At 26.6% G+C, this 13,068-nt stretch overlaps 4 protein-coding genes across 8 annotated transcripts in view; 3 read left to right on the top strand and 1 right to left on the bottom strand.

Moving 5' to 3' along the window:
- The window catches only part of Blw (ATP synthase subunit alpha blw, mitochondrial), a 52,649-nt gene extending 49,171 nt beyond the window's left edge, over positions 1-3,478 (top strand). Inside the window, exons 1-8 of one of the 2 annotated variants that reach the window (XM_072022088.1) lie at positions 416-590; positions 912-1,022; positions 1,115-1,464; positions 1,642-1,998; positions 2,092-2,473; positions 2,557-2,701; positions 2,793-2,910; positions 2,987-3,478. In XM_072022088.1, the coding sequence (XP_071878189.1) occupies positions 525-590; positions 912-1,022; positions 1,115-1,464; positions 1,642-1,998; positions 2,092-2,473; positions 2,557-2,701; positions 2,793-2,910; positions 2,987-3,101 (1,644 nt within the window). In that variant the 5' untranslated portion in view covers positions 416-524 and the 3' untranslated portion in view covers positions 3,102-3,478. Of the gene's footprint in view, positions 1-415; positions 591-911; positions 1,023-1,114; positions 1,465-1,641; positions 1,999-2,091; positions 2,474-2,556; positions 2,702-2,792; positions 2,911-2,986 lie in introns of those variants that run through there. The other variant, XM_072022089.1, reaches the window with a different exon arrangement.
- A 604-nt stretch (positions 3,479-4,082) lies between these two features.
- Cdc50 (cell cycle control protein 50A) lies at positions 4,083-7,869 on the top strand. 4 transcript variants are annotated; one of them, XR_011803157.1, is made up of 6 exons: positions 4,083-4,304; positions 4,705-5,523; positions 5,592-5,757; positions 6,328-6,384; positions 7,139-7,243; positions 7,381-7,869. XR_011803157.1 is itself a non-coding variant. In XM_072022111.1 (5 exons), the coding sequence occupies exons 1-4, from the start codon at positions 4,253-4,255 to the stop codon at positions 6,338-6,340; spliced, it is 1,050 nt and encodes a 349-aa protein (XP_071878212.1). In that variant the 5' UTR covers positions 4,083-4,252; the 3' UTR covers positions 6,341-6,384; positions 7,139-7,869. The 4 variants fall into 4 exon arrangements, 2 of the variants coding, with proteins under 2 accessions (XP_071878212.1, XP_071878211.1); XM_072022111.1 differs by having other exon boundaries at positions 7,139-7,869; XR_011803156.1 differs by lacking the exon at positions 6,328-6,384 and having other exon boundaries at positions 4,084-4,304.
- Positions 7,870-8,218: 349 nt separating this feature from the next.
- Rad23 (UV excision repair protein Rad23) lies at positions 8,219-11,054 on the top strand. Its single transcript, XM_072021967.1, has 6 exons — positions 8,219-8,441; positions 8,514-8,586; positions 8,811-8,973; positions 9,244-9,420; positions 9,520-9,851; positions 9,931-11,054. Exons 1-6 carry the CDS (start codon positions 8,376-8,378, stop codon positions 10,215-10,217), a joined length of 1,098 nt encoding a protein of 365 aa, XP_071878068.1. The 5' UTR covers positions 8,219-8,375; the 3' UTR covers positions 10,218-11,054.
- Positions 11,055-12,036: 982 nt separating this feature from the next.
- On the bottom strand, positions 12,037-12,987 carry Dpm3 (Dolichyl-phosphate mannosyltransferase subunit 3). The gene is made up of 3 exons (XM_072021973.1): positions 12,760-12,987; positions 12,269-12,496; positions 12,037-12,185 (listed from the first exon to the last, which is right to left on the bottom strand). Exons 2-3 carry the CDS (start codon positions 12,494-12,496, stop codon positions 12,126-12,128), a joined length of 288 nt encoding a protein of 95 aa, XP_071878074.1. The 5' UTR covers positions 12,760-12,987; the 3' UTR covers positions 12,037-12,125.
- Between the last annotated feature and the right edge of the window lie 81 nt (positions 12,988-13,068).

Genomic DNA, 13,068 nt, shown 5'->3' on the forward strand with positions numbered 1-13,068 from the left:
CACAGTTATATATAAAAGTAGCATTTCGTATTATATGTTATTTGTTTATATCTATATCATAAATATTAATCATACATTTATATATGTAAAGACAGCCACTCTAATATAACATTATTTTCATAATAAATATGTAATTATTGCATAATATCTACTTTAAATCTAAAATTTGGCGCCAATCGTTTTTAGTAGCATTGTGTAATCGCAGGTAACCTCGTACCCAAAATCTATTGTATTCAAATTTATACACGATGAAGTTAATTAATTATATATATGCTTTAAAAAATTTTTTTGAAATATAGCTTATATAATATACTTTCCATGCATTATAGAACACGAAAACATTAGATTTATGAATTAGTATATGTATCTGAATACGAGATTACGCGCATGTCGATGGATATCGACTTCCTGTAGGTAGGAATTTAGAGTGGGGCTGCAAGAGACGTTTCTTCGGCTCGGTCTTGTCTCGATCACTTTTCTTTCTGAAACCAGTAGTCCGGTAAACGGGCTTGCAATTTACTAAAATGGCTCTTCAATCCTTACGTTTGGCTCCTTCGATCGCAAGACAATTGTCAAATACTACGGTTCAGGTAATATAAGATACATAATTTCTTTTTTGTAATTTGTCTATGAAAGAAAATTTAAATGGATCATGCCGACATTTTTCATTTTGCAATAACCGCACACACCCATACGTTTCTTATATTAACTTTTATTTTTGAGGAAATGAAACATCTTTCATTAGTTATAACCACTTTTATCGAAATTTTGTGACAGTTGAAATATATGTCATAAATTTTGCTCTTTGCGACAGATTACATAAACAGAATAGTATCAAGTTATGTAATAAGTATATGGGTAATATATTTTTACAGTATGTAATAACAATATGTTTTAATTTTACATTGTAGGTCAAATGGCGCCTTGCTATACCTTCTTCCAAATTCCATGTATGTAGTAGTCGGCGCTCTGCTGAAATTTCTTCCATTTTGGAAGAACGTATTCTTGGCTCAGCTGCTAAGGTAAAGTAATAAAGCTTATTAATATTTAATGTGCAATAACTTATGTATATATAAATAACATAAATTTTAATCAAATGTTACATAATCTATAGGCTAATCTTGAGGAAACTGGAAGAGTGCTTAGCATTGGTGATGGTATTGCCCGTGTTTATGGTTTAAAAAATATTCAAGCAGATGAGATGGTGGAATTTAGTTCAGGATTAAAAGGCATGGCTTTGAACTTGGAGCCTGATAATGTTGGTGTTGTCGTCTTTGGCAATGATAGACACATTAAGGAAGGTGACATTGTCAAACGTACTGGAGCTATTGTTGATGTTCCAGTTGGAGAAGAATTGCTGGGACGTGTTGTAGATGCATTAGGTAATCCTATAGATGGTAAAGGACCACTTAATAGTAAATTGAGATTCCGTATTGGTACCAAAGCACCTGGCATCATTCCTAGGTATTTATATATCTCTTTATATAAATGCTATTACCTCTGCATTGTGCTTCCAATAACTTTCTATTATACATACTTTATATATATATAAATATGATGAATATTATATATATTATATATAATATTATATAATTATTATATATAATATATGTATATGTATATGTATATATATTTTATCAGGGTGTCTGTGAGAGAACCTATGCAGACTGGAATTAAAGCTGTAGATTCTCTAGTACCTATTGGTCGTGGTCAACGTGAATTAATCATTGGAGACAGACAAACTGGAAAAACTGCTCTTGCTATTGATACAATTATTAATCAAAAACGATTTAATGATGCTGGAGATGAGAAGAAAAAATTGTACTGTATTTATGTTGCTATTGGCCAAAAAAGATCCACTGTTGCACAAATAGTAAAACGTTTGACAGACAGTGGTGCTATTAATTATACTATTATTGTTTCTGCAACTGCTTCTGATGCAGCACCTCTTCAGTATTTGGCTCCATACTCTGGATGTGCAATGGGAGAATTTTTCAGGTATATTTATATAAAATAATTTTCTTCTTTTATATAATTAATTATTAAATAATAAACATGATACTGAAACAATTTATAATGATTTCCTTACAGAGATAATGGAAAGCATGCTTTAATTATTTACGACGATTTATCGAAACAAGCTGTTGCTTATCGACAAATGTCTTTACTGTTGAGGCGACCACCAGGTCGGGAAGCCTATCCTGGTGATGTATTCTATCTCCACTCTCGTCTTCTTGAGCGAGCGGCTAAAATGAATGAAAGTTTGGGAGGTGGTTCATTAACAGCTTTGCCTGTTATTGAGACACAAGCTGGTGATGTGTCTGCTTATATTCCCACAAATGTTATTTCTATTACCGACGGACAAATTTTCTTAGAAACGGAATTGTTCTATAAGGGTATTCGTCCTGCGATTAATGTAGGTTTATCAGTATCTCGTGTCGGTTCTGCTGCTCAAACTAAGGCTATGAAACAAGTATTGTATATTTCATATAAATTTATAAACGCATACACATTTAGTAAAAAAATTTTAAATAACTTTTATATTTTATTTAATAGGTCGCTGGATCTATGAAATTGGAGTTAGCTCAATATCGTGAAGTAGCAGCTTTTGCACAATTTGGTTCCGATTTGGATGCTGCAACTCAGCAATTGCTGAATCGTGGTGTTAGATTGACAGAACTTCTGAAGCAGGGACAATATGGTACAAATTGATAATATATACAATGAATTTAAATTACAAAAAGACTAACAAAATTTTGAGTAAAATGGAAAATATTTATTAATGCTTCCAGTACCCATGGCTATTGAAGAACAAGTAGCTGTTATCTATTGTGGAGTCCGCGGGTATCTTGATAAGATGGAACCTACTAAAATCACAGCTTTTGAAAAAGAATTCCTCGCCCACATTAGGTATTTAATTTACATACGCATTTTGTTTAAATATATTTTTCTACATTTGTATTTACTTAATCTTGTATTCTTTCAGAACCAGTCAACGAGACCTTTTAAATACTATTGCTAAAGACAACACAATTAGTGAAGCTTCTGATGCTAAATTAAAGCAAGTTGTTACTGACTTTCTTGCTTCCTTCTCAGGCTAAAGTGTCAATATAAAATAACTAATAATTCTCTGCTATGCAAGAGCTATGTGCAAATAATATTCATTATCATAAACATTTTTAGTGTATGCTATTTGCACATTATAAATATCATTACAAAGAATTCCATATTTAAACATTAAATCACGATAGTTACATACACATTACATGTTGACTGTTAACAAAATTGAGAATATGATTTTGGTAATTAAACAGATACTTCTCCTGAAAAATGTTTTAAACATAGCAGATGTGGGGAAGTTAATAAATGAGTAATAAAGTTCTAGAATTTTTTCAAATCTGTGTCGTTTATTTCTCTTGTATAATTATAATGTATGATTACATTTTATTTTTACAATAAATTATATTTTTAGCTAACATTTAAGAACACTAGCGTTAATTTATTTGTGTTTTTCCTACGATATTTTACTTTAATGTGTATCATAATTATGTCATTTTAAACATTGTGTCCCTAGTTAATAAATATATAGATAAAAGAAATATATTTTTAAGAAATAGAAAAGTACTTATTTATTTCAAATTTTGATCCACCTCCGATTAAAGTAATGTCATGATCTCTAAAAGTTAATTTAATAGTATATATATATTTAAAACTAAAAGTTACTAGCGTATATTAATAAGTATGAACGAGTAGGATACATTATTAAAGATATATCTTTTTATATATTATAAAAATTTCCATCATAGAAATATTTAACTAGCTATAACAGGATGAGCACAACTAAAAAAAGTCCCTCAATAAGCAAGTAGTGATAAATTGTAAAAGACTAACAATTATCTAAGTCAATAAATATTACGAAACTATAATGAGTAACTATATAAATACTTTGAAATTGAAGTAACTACTAATTATTTAAGGAATATTTTTTGCAAATAATAAAATTAACACGATTGAAAAAAACGTTAATTCAAAAAATGCATGTTTAACTTTTAACATGTTACCTGTGTGACCATGTTCATTATTGTTCTATGGTCTGTCGTCATATAGGAGTCATGTCACGTCATATATGTAATTAGTGTAAGTAGGAGTAAGAGTTTCATAAATAATTGATATCCTATCAGTTTTACAAATGTTCGTATCCAATTGTTGAAACTCTTGATAAGAAAATAGATTATTTCTTTAACAAATAAGTATGACTTCTATTAGCGAAGTTAGTTCGTTACCTAAAACAAAGAAACCTTCAGGTAAGTTTGTTATACGAAAATTTCAATTTCTTTTTAGGTTATATTTGATATCTATATATGAACATTTTATAAAAAACTTAATGTAGTAGTAGAAATAATAAGTGTCTCATTATCTATATTAAAATATAAAATTCTTATTGTATAATCAAATATTTATTGTACATTTCCCATACATGTATTATTTAAATGCTCACTCAATTTCTCCCTATTTATTTTCTGTTACGATATAAATAGTGTATGTATAGTATGATAAGTTTAATATATTAGGTTGTAATATAAGTAAGTTAAAGTTAAACTCAATATTTTTCTTTATCTGATTAAACTTATTTATATTACAATCCAATATATATTTATAATAAATTAATATTTTAAATAAAGATAATATGTTTTATTTATACAGATAGTGCATTTAAGCAGCAACGTTTACCTGCTTGGCAACCAATACTTACAGCTGGGACTGTTTTACCAACATTTTTTGTGATTGGGATTGCTTTTATACCAGTTGGAGTTGGATTGCTTTATTTTTCTGATCAAGTAAAAGAATACATTTTAGATTATACAGATTGTAATTCTACAAATATCTTTCGTGCAAAAGGAATACCTGTCAAATGTGCAGATATTATAGCAGAAGGTCATAGTCAACCTTGTTATTGTAAAATAAATTTTACTTTGCCTTCTGACTTCAATGGAAAAATTTATATGTATTATGGTTTGACTAATTTTTATCAGAATCACAGACGATATGTAAAATCAAGAGATGATAATCAACTGTTAGGAAAATTGAGTCCTGATGTCTCTGGGGATTGTGAACCATTTGCTTATGTCGGAGAAACACCTATTGTACCATGTGGTGCTATTGCTAACTCATTATTTAGTGATGATTTAACATTGTTTTCTTTAAAACACAGAGCTCCTGTACCATTATTAAAGACTGGTATAGCTTGGCCTTCAGATAAAAATATTAAATTTAGAAATCCAGAGGGTAACTTAAGAGAAGTATTTAAGAATTTTACAAAACCAAAAAATTGGGATAAATATATTTATGAGTTAGATAATGAAAATGAAAGCAATAATGGTTTTCAAAATGAAGACTTAATTGTTTGGATGAGAACTGCTGCTTTGCCTACTTTTAGAAAACTTTACCGCAGAGTAAATCATACAGTAGATGGCTTCACTGAAGGTCTAGTAGCAGGGAATTATACACTTACTGTTAATTATAGTAAGTAAAAGTTATCAATACATATTACTTATTGAAAATAACTTTATAAATAAATACCTTTTTTGTAGCATATCCTGTGTCTGCCTTTGATGGCAGAAAAAGAATGATTTTAAGCACTACTTCTCTTCTGGGTGGAAAGAATCCTTTTCTTGGCATTGCTTATATAGTTGTAGGATGTATTTGTTTGTTGTTAGGCATTACATTATTAATAATACACATCAAATGTTCTAAAAGGTAAATATTAATATATATATTACATTATATTTTCTCTTCTTCACTTTTTACTAAATGGTGTTGTGCTTAAAAGGGGCTTTAATTAAAAAAAATTAAAAATGCAGTTACTCTATAAATGAATTCTTTTTTTAACAAAAGTATTATAAATAGGAAAGAGATATACTTTTTCATCTACATTCATCATGTATTTACTATCAAGCTATCTTAAAAAGTTAGTAAAACATTTGTCTAAGTGTTAGTAAGCAACATATTTATTTGACTGTACATTAAACTTAAATTCATTATATGTACTTTTTTGGGAAAATAGTTGGTAATTAATCGGTAAGCTTGATAGTTATTGCATACATTAATCAGTATAATATAGTAAGGTTTTACCAATTTTGAAAATACTATAAATTTATATTATGTGTTATTTTAAGCAATGAATTGGAAGAGGTTGAGAATATTTAAATAAAAATGAAAAATACTCTTGTTCTAATTAATTTTTGTATTAATGTTGATATTATTGTATATTTTAAATTTAAATTTGATAATAAACTTATATAACGTTATATAATGTATGTTATACAGCAAACTAATGTAAAGATGACTGCAACAAAGTATGCTTAGGGCACCGTAATTGTTCTTGTAAGTGTTTGTGATATTGTGTTATGTCTATCCTGCAAGAATGTTAATTAATGTTTTATACATAATATGGCTTGAAGAATATCTTTTAAATACTAAATTTAGACAACTTTTCATGAGTATTTCTTGTATTTAATTGTATTTAATTACTTTATGAGTTACAGCCCAATTATGTGCATGTAATTATGTATTTATTATACCTGTTGTCCTTTATTTTTGACTTTTCAGAATTTCTGTATAACTATGACTGACTATATTGATATGACTGATATCGTTTTATTAATAATTTATATTTTTTTTTACGTTTTTATATTATTTGGTTCATAAATATATAAATATGCTTTATACATTACACAATATATATTTGTTAATGTCATATCATTTTAAAGTAATGTAGGAAAAAAATTAATTAATATAGCATCATTTTGTATATGTATTTTATCATACATTGTTATATTTAAGTAAATTACTTCAAATAAATCTATATTTTTGTATTTAAATATATAATATATAAAAATAGTTAGAAATATAGCATGTAATTGTTTAGAAGGTAAGGCATAGAACACTTATCACGTTGTATGAAATATTTTGTTAAGAATTAATCAAAATGTTTTGTTTGTATTGAATTATTAAATTCTTTTGCCTCTTTTTATAGAACTAAGCTTGCAATTTAATGAATAATTTAATAGTTCGATATTAATATTTCATCCTTAATTTCATGTCATTTCATTATATAATTTTGATATATATTTTTTAGTGTAACAGAGATGATAAATGTGACTCCAAATACACCATATCAAGAATAATTATACATAGTTGTTATAAAAATTGAAGAACATTCTGGATATCCTGCATTTAATTTGTAAGTGTCAATATAAAATAATTTAGTTTAACTATAAGATGTATATTTAATAAAAATTTGTTATTGATTCATGTCTTTTTTAGTAGATATCTCAATCTATTTTCTCTGTTATTCTTATATTAATTGTTATTTTATAGAAGGAACATTATACTTCTCTGTTGTTATGAAGAATATAAAAAATCAATATGTAATGTCAACATAGTATTTATGTATGATGAAATATATATTATAATACTGCAAGAACATAAGATTGTAAGTATTTATATCTTTTATGTACATGTATTGAGATACTCAAAGTATAAATCACTTTAGAATGATGTAAAGACATCAAGAAAGGTAACATACAAATTTTTTATATTTTTAAAACTCTAACAAATTAAATAATTTCACTGAAAAATCAACCTAATTAGAAACAAATGAAAGTTACAAACATGATCTGCCACAATATTAAAATAGAAATAATATGATTTTTGTGTATCTTAATACATTTTAAATTTGTATGTGTAATGCATTATTATATAGTACATTTTCAAATTATAACTTATTGTGAACTATTTTTAGTTTTATTCTAGTCATTCGCAAATGTATAAATATATGTATAAATAAAAGAATCACAATAACTTTCATTCATGTACCTACACATTTATTTCTATAATTAAATTACTTGAGGATATATATATGTATTAATTTGTAAATATGTCAGTTACTATATTTTGCTTTTATAATTTTGTTGTTTCAGTAATTTTATCATAGAAATTAATTAAATATAATAATATCAAAAACTAAACTTTAGACTTTTGGTTATTAATAAATATAACTATTTGTATATATATGTGTTTAATATTTATTGATATAAATTAGATTAATCAAATTACTTTGAATTGATGCAGCCTTATTTTAGTACATACCGTACGTATTCAACTGTCTTCAGTAATGGAAATACAGCTTTATGTCATCATATGTTTTCAGCTGCATACTAGTCTGAGTTAAGCATTTTGTAAGTTGCTTTAAGCAGTGCCGACTCATCGCTGAAAAGATCTTTACCAAAACATCTTTATACCCTTACTACTCCAGATACTTCAAAGTTTCCTTTCTTAATCAACGACGTATCACTAATTCTTCATCTAACAATATGATTATAACACTAAAAAACTTGCAGCAGCAGACGTTTACAGTAGAAATTGATCCATCGCAAACAGTAAGTGAATATAGTAAATTTATTTATATAGTGAATTTTAAGTACAATAGATTTTAATTATGTCTTTTTTAGGTAAAAGATTTGAAACAAAAGATTGAAACTCAAAAAGGTTTTCCTGCTAAATATCAAAAGTTAATATATGCTGGTGAGGGATATGACTTACATAACCTTATTTTCACACAATTACAAATTTATTAATATATTTACGTACCTATAAACTAATTAATTTTTGGACTAAATTTATTCCGATAACCATTATTTATACAAACTTAAATTAAAAAATTATAAGACTTTGGAATTTTCATTTTTATTAACATTATTTTTATCGTATAATGATAGCTGTGCATTAATGTAACATTACTTTTATAGGAAAAATATTAACAGATGATCACCCATTAGCAGAATATAATATAGATGAAAAAAAGTTTATAGTTGTTATGGTGACAAAACTAAAAACTGGTAATGGACATACAACGACTGAAGAAGAACATACTACAAATACAGATAATAAAGAAGAAAGTAGTACAACCAGGTATTAATTTAAAGTATTATGACAGAAATACATTTAAAGAATATTTTCCAGCTTTAATAATAAAAATTTAAATATGTTATTTGAATATGTTACACTAGAAAAATTAAAAATATGTCATAATAATATTCTTCATTGATTATGAAGATTTATCTTTTATATAATTTTAATTCCTTAGATTAATTTACCAGAAAAATAATATACATACGTTATAAGTCTGTTTAGTCATGCTATATGGAGTTATTCTTAATATGTATATGTTTTTTGTCATAGCTCAGTAGCACAACCTAGTTCAAACCCTACTGTTCAGGGAGCATCGAATCCTACTAATGCTGTACAAGAGCAATCTGAAGCAAGTACTACTGCTGGATGTGTTGGAGGTCAAGCTGAAAGTGCCTTGTTAATGGGTGAAGATTATAATACTATGGTGAACAATATTGTGGATATGGGGTAGATATATGTTCAATAAAAAAAGAAGTTATAATCATTTAATTACTATATTTTTCTTAAGTCACGGTTTATTTATTTAACGCAATTTATCTATATTAGATACGAACGTGAACAAGTTGAACAAGCATTGAGAGCCAGTTTCAACAATCCTGATAGGGCTGTTGAATACCTTTTAACAGGAATACCAGCTCAGCTTTTTGAAGATTTACCAGAAGATCAACTTGAAGCACAAGAACAACTTCAAGATCATGGTCAGCATCCACTAGCGTTTTTGCGAATGCAACCTCAATTTCAACAAATGCGTCAAGTCATTCAACAAAATCCTCAGTTATTAAATGCTGTTCTACAACAAATTGGGCAAACTAACCCTGCATTGTTACAACTTATTTCACAAAATCAAGAAGCATTTGTGCGTATGCTTAATGAGCCTGGTGAGTTTCTGCTAAAATCAAAATATTTTCATTTATTTGTTTATGAATATTCTTATGTTATATACCTCTTTTGGAGTAGTAGAAACTACTGGTGGTACAGGAGGGAGAACAACACCTGTATCTGCAGCTAATGTTACACCACCAACTGCTCCTGGTGGTATAAGTGGAGGTCTTGGCGCTGGTATAGGAGCAGGATCGGATGTAGAAACTTCTGTAATTCAGGTAACACCTCAGGATAAAGAAGCTATTGAGAGGCTGAAGGCACTAGGATTTCCGGAGCATTTAGTTGTACAAGCCTATTTTGCGTGTGAAAAAAATGAAAATCTGGCTGCTAACTTTTTGCTGTCACAAAGTCTTGATGACTGAAGTAACGTACTTTATTGATTTCATAATAAGGAGTTAAAGGACTGATATAGGGTGGGTAATTACACAGGCGTCTTTTTATTTTGGACTGGTCATCTTTACTTTGTATATAAGTATGCACATATATTTATGTTACATTAATCCTTTAGCTAGGTGCTAATCTTACATTGGCATATTTGATAAATCATACAAGTTTACTGAGACTATATACCAAAATACTTTATGCGTTAAATTCTTGGTAATTTTAAATTATCAGTTTCAAAATATATAACTTTACACCTTTTTAAATATTTTGAGATTGAAATTTGATATTTTGCACAAGTGTCATAATCCATCCTTGCAGTCTGAAAATTACTCTTTGGCGAAACTTTTTGTTTTATGAATATATGGAACAGTGTAATTACATTTTTATATAAGAAAGCCTGCTTGTTTAAAGAATTGATATACAAAAATATGAATACTTTGTAGTATTTATATGTTGGAACTATTGTACAATTACACATACATATAAATCCGCATAAATGAACAAAGATATATGTGTATTTAAAACATATGTATGTACATGACAAGCACATTTTGTACATTTGATAGGCTTTCTAGTATAAAAATTATGTAAGTGCATCCGTATATGTATGATTGCATATGTATATATGTGTGTACTTGCGTATAACTTGCGCCTATGTATGTATGTATAAAAAAGTCTCGTATTTTTTAAACAAAAGTGGTGAAAATAGTTATTCATTAATAACACATTATAAGTCATTTCATTTGTCACCAAATAACGAAATGTAAGAAATTCTCAAGTGAAAAGAAAGAAAATTTAAATAACATATACACATATATTGTTTTAAATTTGCTTTGACCTCGATATCTCAATCCATTCTTCATCTAAAAGAAGCTCGATTAACTTATGACTAGTTAGTTAATAAGAAATAATCATATATGAAATATCTTAAATAGATAAATACAAGTTGACATACAAGAACTATGAATCTAAAAAAAAAAAAATTTACAATTAACTTTCTATAAAAGTGAAGGCAATGAGATTATTAATATTATGAAACTGCATTCAATAGGTTGTAGCCTTAACATAGTAATATGTAACTTATTAGGAATCGTTCGAATTTTTAAGATACTAGTACTGATATTAAAATTTTATTAGAAATATAGCACAATGTAAAACAAATACTATTGCAAAATTGCATATTTAATAAATAAAAATGATGAGTCTAGGCACAAATGAATATATTAGTTTCCCTTTTTGGTATATACATATAAGCAGATATAAGTATAATTAAGGCAAGTTAAACTTTGAAGATTAGAATATAGTTTCATTTTATTATACATACATATGTATGTAAAAAGATACAAATCTAATATAAATAAACTATATGTTTCGATGTTTTGTCGTAAGATTGAATGTTTATTATTATGCAATAACAATTGATAATTGCCTTAAAGATTCTTCTGTTATAAAGAGTAAAGCTATATAAATCTTATGTCATAAAAATATCTTAATTTAGCTTTCCTTATGTCAAATACCAAAAACAATAAAGCATTATAAATAAAAATATTATTGAACAAGATCAGATTATTTGTTATTATTAAGCTTGTAATAAATAAGTACATTAAAATTTATGTAGAAGTTAGAAAATAGCTATTCATATTAGTATCCATTATTTTTTATCTAATAAGCACAATGAGCTTATTAATGTACATAAATTACATACAAGAAATATTTGTTTGTGTTATAATTCTTAAATTTCTATAATTTAAACATTTTATTATTATAGAAGATATATATAAATATAACATCCATAAATAGAATGATCATATATTAATTACTTTATTATTTATATTAATTATTTAATACGCATTACTGGATTACACATTATATAAAAATAAGTTAATTCACTTGCACTTTAAGACCACACCTTTATTCTGAAGATCTTTCTTAGCTTCCTCTATTTGCTAAAAAAATTTATGAAATGGTTGTTTCTAAACTTTTATGTAATAATACTAATAAAATGGATGTAATCCATTTTTAAACTTACTTCCTGCAGTTCAATAGCTGCATGTTCACAGTTGTTAAATGTAAGAACTCTATATAAAATAATAGTAGCTGCATATAGACTACATACAAATAAAGCGATGGGTGGAAGAAGAAGGACAAATTGTTTCCATTCTTTGATAAATGATAAATTAACACTTTCAGTAATTGCAGCAATCCATATACTAAAAAATAAAACAGCAAATAAAAGCCACTCCATTAGTTTTGTCATCTGCAATTTAAAGTATATTTATATAAATTTATTAGTTCATCAATACTTAAAAATCAATAAATAATAAAAATTGTATAGTTATGTGATATAGTTTTTATAATTATTTATTATTTTTTAAAGATTGAAAAAAATATATATGTTGAGATTAATGAGGTTAAATTTTTTGAGAACATTCATCAAACTGAGGATGAATTATTTAATATCTTAAAATCAATAAAAAGAGTAATAAAATGTGAAGAATAAGATTACTTTAAATTACATACCTTAATTTTCAAATTTTGTAATAGCGAATGAGTAATTCTATATATATTTCTTATATATATTAATCACACTTTGATTTAATTTCAAGACTAATTCCTCGCTATTTTTTAAACATTATTTCAACAAAAACACCGTGTAAATATGTATCATTGTGTGATAAACCAAACATGTGACGTGTATTGAGTAATCTATTTGATTTCAAACTTCCTATTTTACCATATGATAGCGCCACAATAGTGCTGTTGTTGTATCTTAATTCAACGATTTTTGTTTTTATAATATCTATTATAATTTCAATCTATAGAATAATA

This window comes from Bombus fervidus, chromosome 2 (assembly GCF_041682495.2).
Source record: "Bombus fervidus isolate BK054 chromosome 2, iyBomFerv1, whole genome shotgun sequence".
NCBI classification, from domain to species: domain Eukaryota; kingdom Metazoa; phylum Arthropoda; class Insecta; order Hymenoptera; family Apidae; genus Bombus; species Bombus fervidus.